The 25,993-nt window shown below is 43.2% G+C and overlaps 1 protein-coding gene across 1 annotated transcript in view; it reads left to right on the top strand.

Annotated features, from left to right (window-relative positions):
• The window catches only part of TMEM131L (transmembrane 131 like), a 147,784-nt gene that overhangs the window by 106,086 nt on the left and 15,705 nt on the right, over positions 1–25,993 (top strand). Inside the window, exons 17-26 of the mRNA XM_036240644.1 lie at positions 856–997; positions 2,576–2,685; positions 3,911–3,983; positions 6,391–6,518; positions 8,635–8,777; positions 10,796–10,982; positions 11,187–11,372; positions 11,970–12,119; positions 12,450–13,075; positions 20,860–21,008. Of these exons, the coding sequence (XP_036096537.1) occupies positions 856–997; positions 2,576–2,685; positions 3,911–3,983; positions 6,391–6,518; positions 8,635–8,777; positions 10,796–10,982; positions 11,187–11,372; positions 11,970–12,119; positions 12,450–13,075; positions 20,860–21,008 (1,894 nt within the window). The remainder of the gene's footprint in view (positions 1–855; positions 998–2,575; positions 2,686–3,910; positions 3,984–6,390; positions 6,519–8,634; positions 8,778–10,795; positions 10,983–11,186; positions 11,373–11,969; positions 12,120–12,449; positions 13,076–20,859; positions 21,009–25,993) is intronic.

Genomic DNA, 25,993 nt, shown 5'->3' with positions numbered 1-25,993 from the left:
TAACATTGGTCCGATTATACTATCTAATAGTCAGTCTATGTTCGGATTTCCCTAGTTCACCCAAAAATATACGTGAGAGCTGTTTTTTTCTTTTCCCCCTTTTAACGTCCAGAATCTATTTGAGGATCATACATTGCATTTGGTTGTCTGTTTCCTTTCTTTTCTTTAGAATAGCACCCGCACATTTCTTCATTTTGCATAACGTTCACATTCTCAGGAGTCCCAGCCAGTTGTCTTACTGGATGTGCAGCACTTGGGGTTTGTTGTAATTGCTCCATCACGTTTACATTCAGGCTAGACATTATTTTGAAATATATGGTTTTCTTGATTTTTCAGAGAGAGAGGAAGGGAGAGAGAGATAGAAACATGAATGTGAGAGAGCTACATCATCGGCTGCCTCCTGCACTCCCCCTGCTGGGGATCAGGCCTGCAACCCGGGCATGTGCCCTGACCAGGAATCGAACTGGGACCTCTCAGTCCATGGGACGGCGCTCAGCCACGCGGGCTGGCATTTTTACATTCTTTTTGAGCATCGCTATGGATTCTTTGGTCATTGTTATCATCATTTTTCTCTTTGATGCTAATTTGTCCCAGATTTGGCTGATGGGAGCCCCCTCAGGCTAGCTAGTGGGTCCCTTCCACATGGCCCACCACTTTTTGAGTCTTCTTTGCTTTCCAGTAACACAGGATGTTCCAGAATCATCTTGTCCTTTCTCTTCCCCAGGCCCAGAATAAGCCATTTTTTTCGGAAGACCCCTTGCTCCTTTGAGTGGGGATGATATATTTAGTGATTTCCTCTTTTCTGTGTGTCAGAGTTATTTTTCATAGTAATTTCTTTCTTTCTGAATTACACAGGAGGACTGTTCTGGGAATGACTCGGTTTGCCCACTTGAAGAAAGCCAAGGAGTCCGAATCCTTTGTTTTCTTTCTGCCGCGTTTGATCGCAGAGCCGGGCCTTGTGCTGAACTTCAGCGCCACTGCCCTCAGGAACAGCGTGGTGAGGCGCCCCTTCTCCGCCGGTGCCACCCATCCCTTGGCTGGCTAAGTCACCAGCATCTGTCCACCTTGAGAACGTTGTTTCAGAGCCAAGATTAACTTAACTCCACTTTCAATAGCACACACGCCATTGGGGCTTAGTCGGCAGGTATCAGAAGAACACTCGAAACAGACTGAAAGCACATCAGACACAAATACACTTTACGAAGGTGTGTCCAATTCAGAAATCTTTTCAGTTGAGAAAATACTCAGCTGCAGACAACCGAAAATTCTGGCCGACACTGGCCGGAATAGGAGTGAGTTTGTTTCACAGCGAGAAGCCCCCCGGAGGGACGTCCAGAGCTGGTGAGGTGGCCCTGGGGCGCCATCAGAAACCCGGCTCCTTCTGCCGTTCAGTCCCCGTCCTCAGCGTGTTGACGTCCCTCCTGTGTGTGTCTCCCGCTGACCGGGGGCGCAGCTAGAAGGGCAAGGGGAGAAAAGGGGTGGCAGCCGACTACCAGTTACGTCTCCTAGGCCTCACTGCCAAAGACGCAGCTCCCCTGTGACCCGAGGAATAATTTAGACTTCATCAGACACTCACTGGATTTCTTAGGGGTGATATTGTAAGACTACTTTTTAAAAGTTTGAAATTTTGAAATAATTATAGCGGAGAGAAAAGTTTAAAAAATAATACCAAGAATGCCCAGTTGCCCTTCATGTAGACTAAATTTTTAACGTTTGCCACACTTGCTTTCTGTACACACACACACACACACACACACACACAGTCTTTATTGTTGAAAGTGTTACAGATGTCCCCCCTTTCCCCGCCACTGAGCCTCTCCTCCCCACTCCCCCCGCCCTCCTGCCTTCCCCACCCCACATATTTTTATGAGGCACTTGAGTGTCAGGCTCTGTGCCCCTTACCTCTGATTACTTCATTGTAACTTTCCTAAGAACAGAAGCATCTTTTATTTGTTTTTTGTTTTTTTAATCCTCACCCGAGGACATTTTTCCATTTTTTGCACAGATAGTGGGAGGGAGAGAGAGAGAGAGGGAAACATCGATGTGAAAGGGACACATCGAGTGGCTGCCACCCACACGACCAACCAGGGCCGGGGACAAACTGCAACCGAGATACATGCCCTTAGCGGGAATCGAACCCGGGTCTCTCAGGACTGCAGGTGGATGCTCTAACCGTTGAGCCAAACCGGCCAGGGCGAACAGAAGCATCTTATGCACCACAGTATACTTATCAAAATTAGAAAATGCAACAGTAATCATAATAATGTTATCTAATCTGCAGTTTGTATTCACCTTTTCCTAATTATCCCACTGACATACTTTGTAGCATTTCCCCCTTGGTTCAGGCTCCAATTCAGGATCTCGCACTGAGTGGTCAGGTCTTGACTGTCTCCTCTCATCCTCCGCAGCCTTTCTTTGTCTTTCACAGCAGAGATGTTTTTGAAGCTTGCCGGCTGTTTATTTTCTAGAAAGCCCCTCAGTTTGGTCTGTGTGCTGGCTCCCCATCATTCCATTCACGCCATGCAGATTTTTGCAGGAACATTGTGGGATGTTGATTTTCCTTTCCCATGTCCAGGTGAGGTACTTCGTGGTGAGGAACCCTTCCTCCCTGCCGGTCTCCTTGCAGCTGCTGCCCCTGTCCTTGTATCCCAGACCCGAAGCTGCCGTGCGTCTGCTCAACAAATGGTAAGGCGGCAGCCGCTGAAGACGTCTGGTGGGTGGTTTGGGGGACACTGTCGGACTCGGAATTATTTCAAGTCCTTTCCGCTTTTCACGCGGACCCTGTGTGTGAATGCACGGAGTATTAACCATGCTCCGTGGGCACCCGGCTCCTTGGCCCACACGACATGTTGGCAGTTACCAGTTCTGTTTGTCATGTGGCATTTTCAGGGTGGCCATGTCAAGTCCAGTTCCCAGCAGAGTGTGCTCTTCTTCGTCAGACAACCTTTACAATCACGATTTTTCACAAACACTCCTAAAATTAAGAATCTGGCTCACCATGATCGCGGGGCACACATAAGAAATGAGTTTAGTGTTTTAGTATATTTAATGAAGTTCCGTTCAACAGGATAAGATGAGGATACTGTTCACGTCTGTTATATCTTATTTTCGCACACGGTTTTGCTTAGAATGTTTCTTCCGTTTGGCTCAGCAGGATCTACCCTTATCTTAGGGGTTTCCAACTTCTGCACCATTGACATTTGGGCCCAGATGATTCTCTTTTGGGGTGGTGGTGGGGGGGTGTCCTGTGCTTCAAAGGCTGTTTAGCAGCATCTCTGACTTCTACCCAATAGATGCTGGTAGGACCTCCCCAGCTGTGACAACCAAAAATATTCCCAGACTTTGCCAGATGTCCACTGGACATTAACTGGGAGATGAAATTAACCTGGGTGGACACTTCCTGTCAGGTTCCATAGTTATGAACCGTTTGGAGAAGAAACGTTGCTTCACTGGTTGAGCATTGGCTGCCATATGCTTTTTAAAAGAAAAAATTTTTTTTTCTTTATTGATTTTAGAGGAAGAGGAAGGGAGAGAGAGAAACATTGATGAGAGAGAACACCAATTGGCAATTGGCTGCCTCCTGCATGCCCCCCACGAGGGATCGGGTCCACAACCTGGGCATGCGCCCTGACCGGGAATCAAACTAGTGACCTCTTGGTGCCTGGGATGACACTCAACCACTGAGCCACACCAGCCAGGCTTGCCATGTGCTTTTTATACTCCCATTGGTGCTGCCAGAGTCATTGGGAGCGCTGGCAGTATGCCAGATATGGTGCAGGGGCTGGGACAGGCTGTTTATGGTGCAAATACACGTGCTCACAAATATGTATGTATATATGTGCACACATGTTTTATTCTTTTTTTATTGGTGACTTAAATGCTATTTTAAATACTTTTTTTCTCTTTATAGGTTTGGTGCTGATATGCAGATGATTAATTTCACAACTGGTGAATTCCAGCTCACTGAAGCTTGCCCTTACCGGGTAGGATGTTATCTTTAACCAAAAAAAAAAAAAATGCTTATAAACTAGACACGTAGCATGTGGGCCTCGCTGATTTACGTTTCAAGTGTCTCTCTGTAATATACGTGGCTCTTATTTTTATATTCCAGATATTAAGCGTATACAGCAGATTTTTCCAATTAATGAATGCAGCAGGAGCCCGTGGTTCCTATTAGCCTGTAAATCAGGTTAATTTGATGATTTAGATTCATGTGCGTGAAGAAATAACAATGGAATCAAGCCTACGTAGAAAACCATAAAATCTGAGACTCCAGAATTTATAATTCTCTTAAGATTCCTTGGCCCCGTCATTCTTTTTAGGGCAAGATAAAAGACAAATACATTTAAAAAGGATCTTCTTTTACTGAACTGGCTTCATGTTTTTCACAAATCACCTGGAGTCAGTGGTAGCCACCTCGTCTATGACCAAGGATGACTCTGAAATTCTCAGGCCTGGGCCCTCAAGAGGTCTCGCGTGAATACTTCCGGGTGGGAATAAACATGGCACATGGGGAGGATGCTGTCGGGCCGGGGACTTGGCCGCTTGTTCTCAGTTTTCACTCTGGTTCTGTGGCTCTTTGTATACAACTATAGTTCTAATACACACACCTGTTTAACTGCCGTGGGTATTTCCTTCTTTCTCTTCACTTAACTCTCTAAAGAGACACTGTTAGCTCTAGATTCACTTGAATCATAGAAAGAGGGAGACTGGATATCTTCCAACTAAGTTCAAATACAACCAGTCAAAGCATGTTTTTAAGTGGATTTTTAATGGAGACGTATTTACCGTAGGAAACACGGTAACGGCAGATGTTCCTGTCTCTTTGTAAGTGGTCTAGGCAGCGTGGTCTTGTTTTTGTTAGTGAGCCTGTCCTGCTCTGTCCCGAGCAGTCTCCCAGGGCTGTTCGAGGTAAATTAGTCCAAATACTACTAGTTTGCCCCGCTAGCATTGAATCACATGTAATTTGAAATTCCCCAAATAATGCCAGTTCCTTTCATGTAGAAATATCCTATTCTGATTTGAACAAATGGTGTAAGTCACTGGAAAAAAAGTTTTCTAGTCTCTCTTTGAAGATCTCCCCACCCCAAATATACACCTTTTGTGATCAAGGAAATTATTGCCATTGTGAATTTATTACATTGACAAAAAATAGTCAGTGTTCATGCCTTTGAGACACTTAAAAAATTAACTTAAAATTCTTATTAGAACTCTTTGTCATGTACAGAAAGGGGCCTATATCTTAACTGTGTGGGTTCGCTGTTGGAGATGTAACTTCTTTGGCTAGGAGTAGTGGAATGGGACATGCAAAGTTCTGAATCCAGGTTCTTCCATGTTCCTGCTACGTGACCCTGGGAAAACCATTTCACCTCTCTAAGCCTCATCTTTCTCACTCGTAATAATGTTTCAAGAGTCAATAAGGTTTATGGAATGCTCAGCATTTTATATAGCTTACTACATTCCAGCGCCTGGTATATAAAGAACCGTTTAATAAATGGCGCTGTTATTATTATAGTTTTAATACTAAATATCAGCAGTTTTTTATTTAATATTCATATTGTATGTATAAGGCAGAGTTTCTCCCTTCACGAAGTTTATAATTCTAATGAAAATGAATCAAATACTATCATCATTTCTTCTTTCAGAAAGCCTGGGAAATGCTAGCAACAGCTGAAGGATACGGCAAATTTAAAAATTAGAAATACAGAAAAGAGAAATATTACCGTTAAGATTATGTGATTATAGCTCTAAGGAATCAATTAATTGTTTTTCAATGGTTTTTAGTGAGAAGGAGCTATCAAAAACAAACAAAAAGCCATGAAAAGAGGGAGAATGATAAAGAAGAAAATCTTGAATATTAAATTTAGACCACAAGATTTAGAAAAAAAGAGAAATTTGAGAATAAAGATGGATGTGACTAAACAAAGACCTTTGTCCTGAGTGGAGAGAGTAAATGTAATAAAGATGGTTTCTATGCAAACTTGAATTCAATATCAAGGAGAATTTGCGCTGTGAGGCAGTGGATGGGTGGTTTGGTGAGGTCCCTATAGGGTTCAAGTAGAGGCTGTTGGGTCTGCTTTCTAAGTGATGTTTTCCACTCAAAGATCTTTGCAGAGAAGGCTTCTAGCCCCAACTCCCATGCAAGCCAGGGAGCAAGTCCCGTTCCAGCATCCCTGTGGGTTGTCCTGCAGCCTCCGCCTAGACTTCTCGGCTGGGGCTTGGGAACGGTTGATTGGTGTGAACTCTTCGGATAAACAAGTTTAATAGGCTGAGTCGGGTGGTCACATCCGGAAATTAAAAGAAAAGCAGTCCAGTGTGTACTCTAAGATGGACGGAGCGAGGACGGAGGCTCGTGTTAGGGATTGCTGATTGCTCTTGCGGCATTTGCAGGGTCTGCGTTCCGAGGGACCCAGGTTCGGCAGCCTCTGCTTCCAGCTGCAGCCACTGGAAATGAAAAGGGTCGGAGTCGTTTTCACGCCAGCTGACTACGGGAACGTTACCTCGCTCATTCTAATCCGGTAGGTTGACCCCGTCCTGGAGTCGGTTTCTTTCTCACGGACTCGTCTGTCTGAATTTTCTCTCTCAAGAGTACGTGGTCTCTTCAGCTAAGAGCTGACGTTTACATCTTAGTCAGGCCTCCAGGGACAAGACGGTGTTGCATGGTAGCAAGAGGCAGTGGCTAAGAAGAGAGGCGACCTGAGGCTCCACACTGAATCCCTGCCTCAGTTTCCTCCCTTGTGCAGTAGGAAATGCAGGCCCATCTATCCAAGAGGCACAATATAGTTCACTCAGCGTCTGATCTGAGGGTGGAACACACGCACAAAGGCACACACACAGCACACATACATACATGTATTTACCTCCCTGTCTTAGCTCAGAAAAGTAAGTGAAACCCTGTGGTATACATTTTCATTCCACAGTGTTGGGCTGGACACCACTCTCGTTGCCGTCTGTCTTGCTTATGGAATTCTCTGTAGCCCCAAAGGACAATGGAAAATTACTTAGTTGAGCCCATTGGCTCTTTTTCACGTTTTCCTTTTCCTTTAAACAAGTGTTATATTGCTAGCTGATTTAAGCAGCAACTAAATTTTTTCATTCTTAAATTTTTTTTTCATCTAGAGGTAGTGATTTTTGAGTCTTTCAAAAATTTACAGTAGATATGATCTGTGTTGAAGCTCTCTGCATCGGCAAGAAGTCTAACAAATTTAATTGTTAATAAGTGACATTTTAGTTATTTGTTTTCAAAGCTTTGCTAGTATCAGATCAGCTGGTAACAACTTTCATATTCTGGAATTCCTTTAGTGCATTGTATGAGTTTGTTCTGCAAGTGAACACTGCTGAAAAGAAACAGAACTAAAAGTTCATTTAAGCATTTTAACCAAGACCCCAAATGCTCTGATGACAACGTGTTTCATTTTAAGCCCATTCTCTGAAGAACTGAGGTTGTAGGAAATATAGATATAAGCTTTACCTCATCCCATGTTAAACTATCCTAGGCTCAAAAAGAAAGCCTGAATTTATTTTTGGTGGTCCCTGTTTTGATGTACAATATTTTTCTGTAAACAATACCAATCACCTAATATCACTTAAAGGCTTTTAATTTAACCCTCACCGAGGATATTTTTCCATTGATTTTTTTTTTTTTTTTTTTTAGATAGAGTGGGAGGGAAGAAGGGAGAGAGACGAGAGAAAATGATGTGAGAGAGACACATTGATTGGTTGCCTCCCAAACGAGCCCCAAGCAGGCAGGGCTGGGGATCGAACCTGCAACCCAGGCACATGCCCTTGATCCAGAATCAAACCCGAGACCCTTTGGTCTGCGAGATGACACTCTAACCACTGAGCCAAACCAGCCAGGGCTCACTTAAAGGCTTTTAAATAGCAAATAATGGTTTTTAATCATTTAGTAAAGATAGATGCGAAGATACCTGTGCATTTTGCATAATTAGAAATGAATTCTATCTCTGCTTCTGTAGTGTTTACATTAATGATGACTGGCTTTCCGTCCAGTCTACATCATTTAAACACCATTTTCACTTTGCTTTTTCATCCTAGGAATCTTGATTTCAGTTAATGAAAAGGCAAAAGCTAATCTGAATTACTATTTGACTAATAAGAACTTGAGTAGATATATGTTATTTGTGGGATGATATTTTAAATCTTTCTTTCAGAATAAACAGTAGGATTTTACTTCTAGAATTATTAATAAGACAGAATTTCTTATAGTCACAATTACTGTGAAAACTCCTTAATTCACTGTGTATAAACAGTTTTTATGAATTTGTCTGTAAGTGTTAGTGTTTCTCTGTGTCCCCCCCAATTTATTTCTTCAGTTTTTTTCTCCCCTCTTGGAGGTCTGATCACCACCCTGGTGGCTGGTTATTAGAAACGCAAGGGTTGACGTTCCTGGGCCTTGGGCCAAGTGATCATCAGTACTCAGTCCCTCTCCTTGCCGCGTTCACCTTGCTCTGACCACTCTGTGCTTGGCAGGAGGTGCCATACTATGTAAATTAATTTTTTTTTTTTTTTTCAAAACACTAAAACTATTTTTGCTAACTAGGAATATTTAAGTTCCAGTGCATGGTACCTGGTGACTACTGTAATACCTGTTACTTGTATCTCCTTTCACGGAAGGAATAACTTGACTGTTATCGACATGATCGCCGTGGAAGGATTTGGAGCTCGAGAGTTGCTGAAAGTGGGCGGCCGACTTCCCGGTGCCGGAGGCTCGCTGCGATTCAAGGTGCCCGAGTCCTCGCTGATGGACTGCCGGCGACGTGAGTTCCTGCGTGGGGCGGGCTGGTGCTGAAGCCAAGGCCAAAGAATTCATAAGGAGCTTCTTTTACAATGTTTACAGTAAATTCATAGTATCAGTGCCAATAATTAAGTCAGGCAAACATCTGAGCCTCAGTGGACTGGTATCACTCAATTAGAACAATAGCCAAATTAAATAAAATAGATACAGAGGGGAAAATGGCTAAATTACCAGCATAGTGTCAGATATTTAAGATAAATAGTATGAGTCTTGTTAATTTGATCATCAGTGACCTAACCTAGAAAATCAGAAATGATGGAGAGAAGACTAAAGGTGTGCTACCCAATGGAGCTTTTTGTAATAAGGGAAATGTCCTGTCTGTGTCATCCAATATAGTAGCCACTGACACATGCGGCTGATGAGCACTTAAAATACAGCTAGTGTGACTAAGAAAATCAAGTTTTAAAATTTTACATTTTTTTGCATTTATCTTCAGATAGAGCTGGAGAGAGAGAGGGAGGAAGAGAGAGAGAGGAACATAGATGTGAGAGAGACACATTGACTGGCTGCCACACATGACCCCAACCGGGGCCGGGGACAAACTGCAGCTGAGGTACATGCCCTCTTAGTGTGAACCAAACCTGGAACTCTGATCCGCGGGCCAATGCGCCAACCGCTGAGCCAAACTGGCCAGGGCAAGTTTTAAATTTTTAAAATGTACTTTAAATTTAAGTAGCTTTGTGTGTCTACTGGCTACTGTTTCAGACAATGAGATTTACAAATTTACTTAAATGTTTCATTAACATTTTCTAAAGTATGCATGTATTTAAATTAAATGCTTTTAAACTTATATTAGTTTCAGGAACTTTCTCAGGAACTAAAACAAGAACCAATCAAGAGATGTAAAGTGTTTCTAGTAAATTCTTGTTTTCCTGTTATCATTTTTAATTTCAGGAACACACTGAACGCATTTTAGTGTAACAATATGTTACCTATGGAGAAAGCTGGTTGGTGAAACTGTTGGATAATTTTTAGCACTGGTTTACTGCCCAGCTGGAATTTTTTTGAATTTAGAAAACTATGCTCAATGAACACTGGCTTTGAAAAGATTTACTAGTCATTTTGCATTAAAAATTCTTCATCATTTTTTTCACTCGTTCATTCATTCAAAGTTGACATTGACAGATAGAATTAAAGAGTAATATAACAACTATAGAATCAGAAAAAATATAGATTAGATTGTGAATTATAAATTTATAGGAATATTTTTAAAAATATGTTTTTGTTGATTTTTAGAGAGAGAGGAAGGGAGGGGACACTGATGTGAGAGAGAAACATTGATTGGTTGCCTCCACACGTGCCCTGAGGAACCCAAAACCTGGTTACGTGCCTTGACTTGGGAATTAAACCAGCGACCTTTCGGTGCACAGGATGACACTCAGCCAAATGAGTCATACCAGCCAGGGCTATAGGAATGTTTTTAAATTGAAAGGATGTTTACTTTTTTAAACATAAAATGTGCTCTCATTTATTTGCAAGGTTTTAATTACTTACTTCAAGCTCTTAACCTAGTGGCCCTCTGAACCGTGTCTCTAGTAGCTGTGAGGGCTTTGCGTAGCTGCACACCACACCCTCTTCCCTGGCCCTTGTTCAGTGTGAGGGCGTGAGGGTGTCAGGGCAAAGGGTGCCTGGGGCCCATGGTAAATCCGAATGATTTGGCTTCTGAGAAGAATAAGCTTTTAACCTTAACCTTTAATGAGTAAAATAAGAAAACAAAAGAGATTTTCATTACTTTTGGTACCTAGGCAGATTGTTTAAGAAAATCTTTACTGATTAAGCATTTTTATTGTATTACGGTCATAAAACAAAATCTGTAACTGTTCCCGAAGTTAGGTAGATGAGATGCTTTGAGCTACACTGAACTTTTTTTTTTTTTTTTTTACATTTTAATAACATGCACATGGTTTGTTGATTCAATACATTATTTTAAATCAGTTTTGCAGTTCATATATACTAAATATCACTTTTCATTCTCACTAGAACTGAAAGACAGCAAGCAAATTTTATCTATTACAAGGAACTTTAAAGTTGAGAATATCGGACCACTTCCTATAACTGTGACATCTCTGAAAATTAATGGGTATAATTGCCAAGGTTATGGATTCGAAGTACTCGACTGTCATCAGTTTTCCCTGCACCCAAACACATCGCGAGATATCAGCATTGTGTAAGCATAGAGCTTTAACCTCACTTAAGTGTTGTGATGCTTTTAATGTCAAGTGGTGGCGAAGGGGGGAGAAAGCATTTTTTCCTTGCTAACACATCTTAGGTTATTTCTATGTCAGTACTTACCTTGTACAAGTAAGACTTGTTGATGATTATGTTTTGTGCCTCAAATTAAAGCTCCTGAAGATGAATCTTTTGTCCCCAGGTTTACTCCAGACTTTACCTCTTCCTGGGTCATTCGTGAGCTGACCCTGGTCACTGCAGCTGACCTGGAGTTTCGCTTCACTCTCAATGTGACCCTCCCTCATCACCTGTTGCCTTTGTGTGCAGACGTGGTTCCAGGACCCAGCTGGGAGGAGTCGTTTTGGAGGCTCACTGTTGTCTTTGTCGGGTAAACGACCCCTTCTCCACAGCTCTCTCACTGAGTAGAGAAGCCACCCAGGGGAGTCGCATGAGCGCGCGTGTTGCCTAGATGAGGTCGAAGCACATGCGTTGAGTGGAGGTTTTTGTTACTCTGAGAACCGTGATATACATGAAGTAGAGAAAGGAGCAAATGGAAAGCTTTAAGATGATAGTAAATGAACTGTGAGAGCTTCATAGGACCTAGAAGTGTAATAGGCGATTGTGTGCTATGTATGTTCATTGGCGGTCGTGGTGGAAGATAGAAGTTACTCTTACTCGCTCAGTGGCAATGGGCATTTGAGATGAGAAGACCAGAACGATCCTTTTAGAGTGGTTGTATCCTGGAAACATTTTTTTTAAATTGAATGGAAATGTCAGACTTACCAATACACACATTTTTAAAACTTGGGGTTTTTTTAAGCTTTAAGAAATGTCAGAAATGGTGATGTCGTACATCTTATGGAATTTTAATGCCCTAACTTGAGACATTACCTATCAGCGGTTCGCTGCTGTTCTGTAATAGACCGAGTGTCTTTCATGCCTGTCAGAGCCACGCATTGATGAACCTCGTTGCTTTCTTTCTCAGTTTGTCCCTGTTGGGTGTGATTTTAATAGCCTTCCAACAAGCACAGTACATTCTTATGGAGTTCATGAAAACAAGACACAGGCAAAATGCTAGCTCTCCTTCACAGCAAAGCAGCAGTCCGATGGATGTGATCAGCTCCCATCCACACAAGTAAGAATTCTTGTGGTGTGTGTGTGGCGGGGGGGTGTCTAGCCTTTGATATCACTCAGTTCTGATTTTATTTCGACATAATATAAATTTTGATTCCACCTTCTTTTTGTAAAATTTCCTTTGTCCTTGCGTGACAGCTGTAACACTTCTTTTATTGTAAGACAGACTCCCCGTAGGACTTAGTTTATTGAACTCGGGAGTTTTAGAAGCAGGGTAGAACTCAGTACCCGTGGGACCGCTTGCTACCCGTTTCTCGGGAACTTAGAAACAAAGCAGAAGAGTTTCATGCGGTGTGGCTTTATGGGAAATGTCTTTTTCTCTTCAATTCAGAAGCAATTGCAAGAACTATCTCGATACCTACGGCCCCTCCGATAAAGGCAGAGGGAAGAGCTGCCTTCCGGTCAACACAGCGCAAAGCAGGATCCAGAATGCTGCGAAGCGGAGCCCAGCCACCTACGGCCATTCTCAGAAGAAGCACAAGTGCTCAGTCTATTACAGCAAACACAAACCCAGCCCAGCGGTCGCCAGCAGCGCCGGCGTGGCCGCCGAGGACAAGCAGCCTGCGGCTCTGGGCAGCTCGCTGTCTGCCCCGAAAGAGGACCTGTGCACCGACATCGTGGGTGAGAACTGGACAAGCCTCAAATACGCCAGTGGCCTAAACATCAACCTGCAAAAGAATTTAACCCTTCCCAAAAACTTACTGAATAAAGAGGAAAACACACTGAGAAACACAATTGTTGTCAATAACACTTCTTCGGAATGTCATCCGAAGGAGGGAATACAGACATGTATGTTTCCTAAGGAAACGGACGTTAAAATTTCAGAAAACGTAGCTGAGCTCAAGGAACAAGAGCTCGGTCCTCTGAAGACCTCTAAGAAACTACCTGAAAATCATTTGCCGAGAAACTCACCTCAGTACCAGTCAGACTTGCCAGACATTTCCAGGAAAAATCACGGTAATCTTTACATCCTCCTTGATGATTTTCTCTCCGGTGTGTCTCCAGTCTGGTTTAAATGGAATTTGTTCTCACTCGTGACTTGAGTTTTAATTGTGGATGCTGGCTTTTTAGTTCACGCGCAAAGTTTTAGCAAAGGTAGAAATGCTAAAATATGGTTTCTTAGATGAAAAGTTTAGGACAAGGCACCAAGTTTTTGTGTTATTTATTTATTTTTAATTTTTTTATTTACTGATTTTTAGAGAAAGAGGAAGGGAGAGAAAAAGAAGCATCGATTTGTTGTTCCACTTGTTTACGCGTTGATTGGTTGATTCTTGTATGTGCCCTGACTGGGGATCAAACCCACAACCTTGGTGTATTGGGGTGATGCTCTAATCAACTGAGCTACCTGGCCAGGGCCAGGCACCAAGTTTTTAGAACATCATGGCTAAGTAGTTCACTTTTTAGTGTATGTGTTTAGAGGGATGTGAATATCAGATTATATTGTTGGGAGGATAGGGACACCTTTTCTTAATTTTTATCTTGGCTTCTCTATTCACAAAAGTTAATCAGCCTATAAAATATTTCTCGGTGAACAGAACCTACCAACTTTCTGTATTTACCAGATGCTACCATCCCATGTTCCTTGTCCCTGGTTCTTTACTAACTGTGTCCCTTGATTAAAAGAAGACAGATGTCCTCTTCTAGCAAATGCAGATCGTGGAAACGTAAACAACACTAGACTGTAAAGGCTAGTTGCATACAGAATAGTCGCTGAGCTTTAGCTGCTCCCTTTGGCCTCTGCCATAAAAGCCCGTGTTTATTTTTCTGGTCCATTCTGACCATTTTCATATGCACCCTTCTGTACCTGTTAGAAGTCAGATTTTTAACTCTTTTAAATCTGGAAATATCAGTTACCTTTTAGTTTATTTGAACTATCTACATAGACATAGCTTTCTATTTTTCACTCCTTGGTACGGTGGAGAAGGTACAGAAATAGTATGGGTTGGCTAATTCTAATGAGCTTTATACATTTAGTAAAAAACCCCAGCTGAATTTTAAATGTTCCATAAACGGACATCTCTAGTTTAACGGAATACTGGAGTTCTCGGAGTAAAACCTGGTTTCGGCACCTATGTTCTGGGTACACCTTGTTCCTACCTGTTTGTACCTTTTCCCTGGCAACAGTGCTCATGCGTGAAGTGGACTCACGGTTGCAGGGTCAGCACGGTCCCCTGTGTCCTCTCCAGCTGGTGTGTGAGTACACCTTCTGGACAGTGTCCTCAGCCACATCTTTCCATAAAGTCACAGCGTGGCTTGTTGGAGGTGTTTGATGGTGGGGCTGCTGGGTGCCTAGTGTTCCATTTCTGCCCAGACACTGCCGGGCCCAGACAACAGAACTCTTGTGAAGGTGAAATTATGGATGGATCCAGTGGGGCTTTTCTCTTGTTTTGTGTGTCATTTAGGCGTGAGCATATTTGACCTGGGCTGACTTCTCACAGACCTAAAATCTGGGCTTGAAGGGACCGCTTCTCCTGTGGTCTGTTGCACCCACGAGATGTCGGGATAAATGTGCAGTGGCTGTGGCGCTGCGGAGAGACGGGGGGAGGGACCTTCTGCTGCGTCACTTCCCCGTGGTGAGATGTGCAGGCCAGGACCAGCACCGTAGTGCCAGGGTGGGTCACAGGATTTGAATTCATGCTCCAAGAGCCTCCTGTCCAGAACTTGATGGTTAATGCCGAGAGCTGAGCCTAGGTGACCATATACTGTAATGACACTTCAGCAGGTGTGAGTCAAGTTACTATGGGCATCCGTAAACATAGGGTTTGCTCACATCATTCCAGATGGCAAACCTGCCCAGAATCTTTTCTACCGGTACAGATAGCTGGTATGTTTATAGTGTTTTAAATGAAAACATATCTCAGCCCTGGCCGGTTTTGCTCAGTGGTTAGAGCATCGGCCTGCGGTCCAGAGAGACCCGGGTTCGGTTCCCGCTAAGGGCGCGTACCTCGGTTGCAGTTTGTCCCCGGCCCTGGTTGGTCATGCGGGTGGCAGCCACTCGATGTGTCCCTTTCATGTCGATGTTTCTCTCTCTCTCTCCCTTCCTCTCCCTCCCCCTCTATCTGAACAAAAAATGGAGGAAAAAAACACAAACATATCTCTCACTACAAGAGGTTTTTTAAAACCGTGTTTTGTGCTGAATCCGCAGCATGTTAAGTGGTATCAGGGTGGTTGTTGATCAGATCAGACACGAGGGATCTGAGGATGAGGGAGCTTCCCATCGCGTCCGTGGGGCAGATCCGAGGTATGCTTCCCCCCTGTGCTCCTCTCCAGCGTTCCAGTGAGCAGGGGGAGACCTTCATTGACGTGTACTTTGTTCAGTTTTCTTTTCACGTTACTATTCTAGGAAAATACCAATCAGGTGAAATGTATATTGCCTGCCATCAAATTACAAATTGAACATTTTAAAGAATCAAAAACTTGAAAAATAAGGAAGGACTGAGAAATCTAGGGGAAGAAATTTGTAGTTTGATGGCAGGATTTGGAGTTTTTTAATAATAATAAAGGTTTGGGGTTCTTTTGTCCACTTTTAAAGGAAAACATTGTAATAAACTGGCAGATGGTGAACAGGCATATAATCTGCAGGGAATCCATCCATGATGTGTAAAGAAGGATCAAAAGTGATGCCTGGCTGATATGGCTCAGTGGTTGAGCGTCAACCCATGCACCAAGAGGTCACCGGTTCAGTTCCTGGTCAAGGCACATGCCCAGGTTGTGGGCCCGATCTCCAGTGGGGGGCATGCAGGAGGCAGCCAATTAATGTTCTCTCTCATCGATGTTTCCATCTCTCTCTCCCTCTCCCTTCCTCTCTCTCTAAAATCAATAAAGAAAACAAAATTTAAAAAAAAAAAAAGAAGGTTCAAAATGAGAAAGCCCTGTATTTCAAAACTTTCTGAGTTCTCACTTCCAACATCGAGCATTGGTTCTGTTTTAAAAGTATTTTACTTTGTGGAAAGCATGCTGCTGTCTTCATATTAAGATCCCTTCTAGAATCTGGAGAAAACAGCCTCGGTCTGGCCGGAGCTTAGCCCACCTAGTGGTCGGAATTCCTGCTGGGAAGGTCCATTCATTCACTTGAACCCAGTGAGCCTGTCTGCCACATTCGGGCCATTTCCCCCCAAGCGCACGGTTGTTCTTAGAAAAGAGGCTAGTGATCAGATTGCCTTTGGAAGTGGTGTGGGGGGGTGGTCTGCCTCCTAAGAGGGCCCAAAGAGCCTTTCTTAACCTATCAGAACACCTGAGAATTGGGGCTTCTCCCCCTGGGGCTTCTCTTGGTCCCGAGTGGGACTTGCTGTGCCAGGAGGAAGTGTCCCAAGGCGTGTAGCGGGGCGCTGACTGCATGCTCATTGTTGTTATTGCCGCCAAACCCTATTTTCCGAAGAACAGAAACCGGGTGTCACTCCTTCCTGCTGGTTTTCTCTGGTCTCCTCCTGAGGGGCCCCTGGTAAATCGTAAGGAAAACCCCCGACAGCAGTGGAGTCTGCTGACTGTTCAGGGCTCTGCTTTCACACGCTTGCTTCTTTGGCATCAGCCCGGCACCTGGGCAACGGCCACATGTCTCAGCGCGTGTTCCGTGTTCCAGCCTCTTCGCCGTCTGACGGGAGGGGGCTTTCTGTGTAACGTAAATGGTCTTTGAAATGCGTCTCTCTTCAAGTGTTTGTAACGATTATTTTTTCACTGTGTGATCAGAATAGCACCGATGTAGAATTAAGGCTAAGGACTAACTGCTGGAGACCTGAGCACTGGGGAAGAGGAATAGTTAGCTGATGGTTTTATTGCTTCCTGCACATGACGTTGTAAAGGGTGATAAACTTTTAAATTTAATAAAACCCTAAGTCTTGAAATTGAACATGTAAGTTTTCACTGAATTAGATGCCTTCAAAATTTCTGAAATACCAATATTTGCAGAAAATTTTTAAAAAATAGTCTCATTTACTTATAGATACTAATAACTTGAAGTGAATATCTAACAGTTTAGTCCAAATATACTCTATGGCTAGATTTGATACCGGAAAGCTTTAAGCAGTTATTTTGTTGAGTTTATTTGCTCCTTGTTCTTTTTAAAAATTTTTTTTTCTTTATTGACTTTTTTTTTTTTTTTTAGAGAGAGAGAAAGGAGAGGGAGAGATAGAAACATCTATTGGCCGCCTCCCGTATGCCCCCCACTGGGGATCGGGCCCACAACCTGGGCATGTGCCCTGACTGGGAATTGAACTGGCAACCTCTTGGTGCATGGGTCAACGCTCAACCACTGAGCCACACTGGTCCGGCCCTTGTTCTCTCTCTCTCTCTCTTTTTATTTATTTTTTTATCCTCACCCGAGGACATTTTTCCATTTTTTTGTTCAGGTAGAGTGGGAGAGAGAGAGAGAGAAACATCGATGTGAAAGGAACACATCGAGTGGTTGCCACCCACACAACCCAACCAGGGCCGGGGACAAACTGCAACCAAGGTACACGCCCTTAGCGGGAACCAAACCCGGGTCTCTCTGTACCGCAGGCCGACGCTCTAACCGCTGAGCCAAACCGGCCAGGGCATCTCTCTCTCTTTTTAAAAAATATGTTTTTATTCATTTTTTAGAGAGAGAGGAAGGGAAAGAGAAATAGAAACATTGATGTGAGAGAGAACATCAATTGGCCGCCTGCTGCCCGCCCCCACTGGGGATTTGGCCCACAACCCATGCACGTGCCCTGACTGGGAATTGAACCCAGACCTCTCAGTCCATGGGACAATGCTCAATCCACTGACCACATGGCTAGGCTGGTGTTTACCCTCTTACTCTGTGAAATAACTGTAAGAAAGTTGTATAATACCTGAAGGAAGCATGCTGGATAGGATGACGTGGATGGACTCCATTTTTTAAATGAAATGTACACTCCCAGTATTTCTAAATTCTTGCATATTGTCACGTTAGAATTTCTCCAGGGATTAATGAAGCACTTGCTTTCAGAAGTCATCTGATTGTTCTGATTCTTGGCCCCATGGGAAGCATTATTAACTTCCTAAGAGTCCCTGCTTTACCACTTTTGGGGGGTAGGTTCGTGTTGAATATTACATTAGTCTCCGAAGAAACTTTGATGACTAATACTTTTAGTGCTATTCTTGGCTTGAAGAAAACCTCAAGAAACCCATTTTCTCACGAATTAAGACTCGAGGAAAGTAATGGCACAGTGTTGGAAGAGAATTTCCATATTCTGTTTCCATACTTATGGCTTCCAGAATCCAAAGTGATGCCTTTACGATTTCCTCTTCTCCTTCGGACGCTCTCTCCCTTGCTCTTGGCTGTTTCCTTCACTCCTTCATAGTGCTGGATACATATTTTCCTCTGTGGATGTCTGACACCTAGTCTGTGCTGAAGGGGAATCAAAGCTTCCCCAGCATTTTTACAGCAATGTAATATTTATATAGTTTTGGTGTTTTTTTTTTAACCAAATAAAAGCGTGCTTACCTTATACGTGTTATTTTAAAAATGTATGCATCGTGCTTTGAGCAAGAGTTTAACTTGTGGCTTCAGAATTTCAGAATCCGGGGGGATTGGCTACTCCTCTCCTTCTGTGGGTGAGAAGCTTATGTGGCCCCAGGTCCCACAGCAGGGCCACCCTGGAGCCTCCGCTGGGGTCTGTTCAGGCATTCATTCCCCCGCAACCCGCTTTGCTGTGAAATATTGGCCCTGGTCATCTGACTCATTCTCAGCTTGCAAAGGTATCAGAGAATCTCAGATAAAGCAGAAAAGGAGAGGTTACTGAAATACTTTGTTTCATGTTGGGACACTGAGGCCAATTAGTGTGGGGTTGAAGTTGATTTGGCTTTTTTTCTAAAGTAAGTGACAGATGAAGAAATAGACTAAAGGAAGTCACTTGAACGAAAAATGGAAAAATCATGTTTTCAGAGGAGGTTTCTACCAACATCAGCCTTGGCCATGGGATTCATCTGCTCATTTCTCAGCATCTGGGCATTGCCTGCTGGGCAGTGGGCACTCACTGTAAAAGGACCCTGTCCTGCCCTGGCTGGTTTGGCTGAGGTTAGAGCGTTGGCCTGAGGACTGAAGGGTCATGGGTTCAATTCCCCATCAAGGGCATGTATCTGGGTTGCAGGTTTGATCCCTGGCTCTGGTAGGGGTCATGCAGGAAGTATCCAATTGATTTGTCTTTCTCACATCAATGTTTGTCTCTTTCTCTCCCTCCCTTCCATTCTTTCTAAAAATTAATGGAAAAATATCCTTGGGTGAGCATTAACACACACACACACACACGCACGCACACATACAAAAGGACCTGCCCTGGAACAGTTAAGTGTCTTTGTTTGTTTGTTTGTTTGTTTGTTTTGGTTAATCCTCACCCAAGGATAATTTTCCCATTGTTTTTAGAGAGAATGAAAAGTAGGGTGTTAAGAGGAGAGAGAGAAATATTGATTGGTTTCCTTCTGCACACACCCCAACCTGGGCTGGGAACCAAACCTGCAGCCCTTCAGTGTGCGGGCCAACGCTCTAACCACTGAGCAATGCCAGCCAGGGCCATTCATGTGTCTTTTGATAGTTTTATCTTTCTAACAGTCATTTAGGGTAGGCAGATAAGATAGGTGGTATTTCCATATTATAAATCAGGAAACTGAAGTGTAAGAAGCTTAAGAGACTGACTTGATCATAAAACTAATTAGTGGCTGAGTCACGACCAGAACTCAAATCTTTATCCCTCTCTCCTTGCCCCAGTTTAAAAAAAATGTGGTAAAATATACATAACATAAAATTTACCATTTTAAATGATAAGAGCTCAGTGGCATTAAGAACATTTACCTGGTCATACAACCATCATCATCACCAATTTCCACAACATTTTTATCATCCCAAACAGAAACTCTGTACCCATGAAACAATAATTACTCATACTCTCCCCCCACCCTTGGGAACCACCATTGTACTTTTTATCTTTATGAATTTGATCACTCTAGGTCCCACAAACAAGTAGAATAATAAACTATTTGTCTCTTTGTGTCTGGCTTATCCCATTTAGCATAATGTTTTCAAGGTTCATCCATGGTATGTATCAGGATTTCCTTCCCTTTTCTTCTACCTTAACCATTTTTGAGTGAACAATTCAGTAGTGTTAAGTATATTCACATTGTTGTACAAGAAATCATTTCTTTTTAAGGTTGAATGGTATCCCATTGTATGTATACTACATTTTGTCTATCCATTCATCTGTCTGTTGACATTTGGGTTGTTTGTATCTTTTGGCTTTTATGAATTGTGCCACAGGGGATAATGCTGTGCTCCTCCCTTTCCCCCTCTTGATCTCTTTCATTTATTTTATTTTTTGTGTGTTTTTATTGATTTTTCAGAGAGAGAGAGAGAGAGAGAGAAAGGTAGAGAGATATAGAAACATCAATGTGAGAGAAACATAGCTTGGCTGCCTCCTGCACGCCCCCTACTGGGGATCGAGCCACAAGCTGAGCATGTGCCCTGACTGGGAATCAAACGGACCTCTCAGTCCATGGGAGGATGCTCAATCCACTGAGCCATACCAGCTGGGTTGCCCCATGACCTCTTTTAAAGATTGTTTGTAGAACTCTTAAGTGTGTTTTCACCTCTAAACAAGATACATTTCTAGAGCATTGTGAATGTCAAAACCAATCCTTCCATCTAAATCTCATTAAGTAAGACTGTTTGGTGTAGAGAAGAGACTTAACTATGGGGAATATGAATGTAAATAATTAGCTAGAAATTGAATCATTTTTATTTATTCAAGGGAATAACCAGCAAGTGCCTGTCAAGAATGAAATAGACAATTGTGAAACTTTGAAAAAGGTTGACACAAAGTCTTCTTCAGAAAAGAAGATCCACAAAGCATCTAAAGAAGACATATGTTCTGAGAAACAGGACATACCTTCTGTCGAGGTCTGTACTCATTTTTTTTCTTGCCTATTATAGAGAACAATACCTATTTCAGAGCTTAGAGTGCAAATATTTGTGTAATAATTGTACATGTATATGTCATACTTTTGAAAGAAGATAGTTATCATGCATTTGGATTCTCTTGATAATTGGTGAGTTGGTGTGTTCAGAAAGTTTTATCTATCTTCTAATTATACAGGAGGTTCTAAAATAATTTTTTGGGGGGGGGGCATCAGATAGCTTTGACTCTCAAGAGAAGCTGTTCTTAAGCAAATGGTTATGTGACTTTCTGGCTTTGAATCCAGCTCGTCACTTTTTTGCTTGGTAATAATGTTGGACAAGTTAAGCATCCCGGTCTCCTTGTCTGAAAAATAATGTAATAATATTAATATAAAATAGTATACCTACTTTGTAGAGTTGTGAGGATTAAATGAGTTTAATATGTTAAGGTCTCAGCATCATAGCAGCTGTTACTAAGTTCTGATGAAGAGTCAGTACCAAGAAAATGATAGGTATGACCGTGATCATTACTGACACAGGAGTGGCCGGATTTGGGTGGAACCAGAGTTTGCACGGTAGGTCAAACCTGGAGCTGGTGATTGGGAGTTGTCCCCATGGAGGTTAGAATTGCAGGGTGACCCTGAGATCTCCGAGCTGTGTGCAGAGAGAAGACCCAGGGCCTGAGTCTAAGCTGTGGCCAGCGTTAAAGCTGCAGATGCTTGAGGGTGTAGGTAAAGCTAGGCCAAAGGAGGAAGGCAGGGCATGCTGCAGGCAGAAACAGTCGCTGACGTCAGGATAGGCAGGCTGGATGCGGCTAGCAGTGGGCACCATTCACCCATCTCAAACTCAGCTGTCGGCTCCCGAGCCAGGCTTGCTCTCTACACGTGTGCCCTTGGTTATGGCAATTTTCTTAATTCATTCAAGTTCCTCACCCGAGGATATTCCTCCATTTTTTTGTACAGATAGAGTAGGAGGGAGAGAAAGGAAGGGAGAGAGAGAGAGAGAAACATCGACATGAAGGGACACATCGAGTGGCTGCCACCCGCACGACCAACCAGGGCCGGGGACAAACTGCAACCGAGGTACATGCCCTTAGCGGGAACCGAACCCGGGTCTCTCCGGACTGCAGGCCGACGCTCTAACTGCTGAGCCAAACTGGCGAGGGCAATTCATTCAAGTTCTTTATTTTTTGTTTCTCTTTCTCTTGCTGGAGTTCAGACATTTCTTGCGTCCTGGTCATTGTCGGTGTTCCTTGTTTCTTTTCTGGTCCATGAGCCTGTGTCGGACAGACATCTGCACCGAACGTGGCCGCCAGCTCGACAGTCAGGACGCAGCGAGACCGAGGGTGTGGGGGACTCGGGCTGTGCTCGGTGGTGCAAGGCTGTGGGTTTTCTGGTGCAGCATGGGGGGACAGTCGCCTGTCATTTTCTTTCCTGGCTCTGTGACTCACTCCCAGTTTTGCAGAACTCTCCTTTAAAACCTCATGCCTGAGTGTGCTTTCCATTTCATTGTTGGTCTGGAGAAAATCATTCTCAATAAACACATTCCCAAGTGTATCGCTCAGTGTTTGTTTCTCTAGAACATTCTTAGGGCCTAATTTTGCAGCTTAGAAAACTATATAAATCTGTATAGTACATAGAAACATTCATCTAGACTTACTGACAAAGAAGGTTGAAGCCCAGATTGGGAGCCACAAACTAAATTTTGACCCTAGCGTTGGCTGTTTATTTTCTTTTAAGCAGACTTTTTTTTTCCCCTTAGTAAAGAAATTCATGATTATTACAGAAGCATAAAGAAGGGAGGAAAAGATCTACCCAAAATGAACCACTTTTCACTTTTTTCTGTGTTCTGCTTTTTTTTCTTTTGGCAAACTTTTAAAAACTCAGGATCATTATGGTGTTTACTTAGCTTTGTTATGGTGTTGTAATTCCACGTATTCTCATGTTAGAAATGAATGGGGAGCTTTGTTTGCAGGGTTACGTAACATTCCAGCACTTAACCATGCCGTAGCCTGAACCGTTCCCCTGCAGGTGGAATTAACGTCGTTTACAGCTTTTCATTTTCACAAGTGACACTGTGATGAGCTCTTCAGTTCCTACGTGTTGCCTGTTTACCGGCTACCACCTTGTTCTAGCTTTCTGGAGACCGAGGGAAAGAGGATCCACCCTTGAAGGAAGGCTCCCCCTGCGCTGCTGGTTGCTCCCCAGGAAGGTGGTAGCGACTTATGTTCCCTCGCGCAGTCCATGAGAAGGCTGGCTCTCCACCGCTCTCAGCAGCACTGGTTTTGTTTTCGTTTTTGTTTTGTTTGCAAAATCCTGGTCAGTGTGAGAGGTGAACAGTTGTGTTTTGTTTTTCATTTGAATGTGCGCATCTCTTATTAGGGAAAAGGGAGCGTTTTCCTTCATTTCATTTTTTGTTAAGTTCCGAAAACACGAGTGAAAAAGCATCTGTCCAAAAATCCTACCGGTGAGATTTTTTTTTTTTAAATAATATTTTTTATATATAAACCGAGAAGTAAATGTTTAACCTGGTTCCATGTTCACCGCTCAGAGCCGATGCTGCAGGCGCTGCCCTGCCCCCAGCCCTGCCCCCAGCCCTGCCCGGGAGTTTGCAGGCAGGAACCTGCCGTGTACACGCAGCTGAGGTTTTTAAAACTAAAATGGAAGGATGAGTTAGTTGCAAGCTGGTCTAAGTTTGCCTTTCCTCCAAACATACTTTATATTATGAAATATTTTGCCTAAACACTTTATTTGGTTTTTTTGGCCTTTTATATTTCTTTTGTGAATTTGCATTTCATGTTCTTTGCCCACTTTTCCACTGGATGTTAGTGTGTTTTTTTATTTTCTGTAAGAACATATGCAAAGCTATTAATTCTTTGTCTATCAAGTAGTGCATTCCTTTTTTTTTTTTTCTTAGTTTCCCCTTTCCTTCCTATTTTTATTTGCTCTTATTTATATACGGTGGCTTTAACCTGTTAACCGAGCAGGACATATAAATACGTCAAACGTTGGGTACAGCAAAAAGGGGAATTCCCAGGGAATTCCCCGGTTAACAGGTTAAGAATGCCTTTGTGCAGTCTGCGATTTCTTCCTTTGCGTGTATTAAACTTAGGAAATCTTATCTCACTACCTAGCCATCAGTCAAATTGTTCCTTCTGTCGGGGAGAACAGAGCACTTAGCTGGACCAATCAATTCAGTAACGATGGTCATAGCTAAGTCTTCTGGAAACGGCTTACTACGAGTCAGCTCGTTTAATCCTCACAACAGCCTTTTGAGAAAGACTCGGGGAACCAAGGCAAAGAGCCGCCAGGTACCTTGCCCAGGATCACGAAGCCGGGAGCACCAGTGGGAATCCAGCCCGCCAGGGTGGCCTCAGAGACTGTTCTTAACTGCAACACTGCGTGGACTCCCTCAGTTCCCTGGTTAGCCCTGCCTCCCTGTATGCAGTGCCCTCTCTACCAGAAAGCAAAGAGCCTGGTTGTCTCTTTATTCTTCCTCTTTATTTCTTGACAAGTCTGTTGCTTTGATTCTCTGGTTTGATTTCCGCCAACTGTTCCATTTGCTGCTGCTTCCATTGTAGACCTGTGTTCTCTCTGTCTCTCTCTTTCTCTCTCTCCCTCTCTGTCACACACACACACACACACACACACACACACACACACACGGCCAAAGTAAAAGGCTGTTCGTTAGTTTTCCATTCCTCTATGTCTTCTACCTTTTCACTCTCGGCGGCACCCTCTTCCTGTCCCTTCTTGTATTTGCTCATTGACGCTGCTTCTTGGTCATTCCATTCACATCGCTGAGTCCAGAGTGCCCAGCACTGCCCTGATGTTCACTCTTTATAATATTCAGAGAAAGTGCTGATGCTTCTGACCACTGAGCCCCACCTCTCTGTAGTCTTAAAATACATGCCTTCTGTTTGCACGTGGTGACGGTTTGTTCTAACCGGGTTGATTTAGAAAGGCAGCCAGTGTCAGAGGGACTGCTTGTCTCTGACTCCACTTAGAGACTGAGCCTTTATTTGTGTGTGACCGGGGAGGGACAGAAAGGCTCAGGTCTTAGCTGTAAAAACTTTTCTTGGTCCTTCCCCCACTCCCCGCAAAGTTAGAAATACACAGAGAACAATACATGTACAAATATGGTATGTTTCTAACATTTAACTCTGGAGTGTCTCTGATCATATGTCTTGAATGTGTCTGTTTCACATCAAACTGATGCAGTTAGCATAAGGTCCTGTAGAATAGAGCTTTGTGTATTTGTCATGTTTTAAAAATACCTTCAGAATCAGAAATAAGTTAATGCATATTTATTGGGGGGAAAATAAAGGAGTATAAAGAATAAAGAAAAAGAATTTCATAATCCCACCATATATACAGTTACAATTTCATTATTTCTACACTTTGTTTATTGTAGTAAGCATATTGCTTTAATAGATGCACGAGGCTTTCAACACCCCAGACGTGTAACATGCACGCATCTAAGATCTTTTATTTTTCTTCCAAGCCATGCGCGTGTTAGCCAAGTGTATGTTAGAACCTCATGGATTCCTACCCTGATTTCTGGACCAGACTCCTGAAAAGAGGTGAAATGAGCCAATCATTGCTCTTTATGAAATGTGAATCCTGAGGGTCAATAGGAAGAGGACTCTCTGAGGAAGGGGATTTGCCTCTCTGAGGTCCCCGAGAAGGCATTTTCCTCCTGTAAAGACCAAACACCCTTAAAGCCCTAGGGTCTCAGTGTAAGCTCCCAACACCTCCCCTGTTGACAGTGCCTTTGCATCAGGGCTACGTGGTGGGAGGATTAGAATTCAGTACAAGCATGAGCTACTTTAAAAATTTAAAGGACAGGGAATCCCCCTTTCTCTGGGCCTGTTAATAGACCATGCCTAACACTTAAAAGAGGAAAATGCTTCAGGACAATTGTCCACAGTTTGGCTGAAATAAACTCACAAAAATTCTTTAAAAAAACCAAAACAAACAAATAAATAA

The sequence above is a fragment of the Molossus molossus genome, unplaced genomic scaffold, assembly GCF_014108415.1.
Source record: "Molossus molossus isolate mMolMol1 unplaced genomic scaffold, mMolMol1.p scaffold_m16_p_4, whole genome shotgun sequence".
Taxonomy (NCBI): Eukaryota; Metazoa; Chordata; class Mammalia; order Chiroptera; family Molossidae; genus Molossus; species Molossus molossus.
This window is presented reverse-complemented; position numbering and strand designations above follow the sequence as displayed.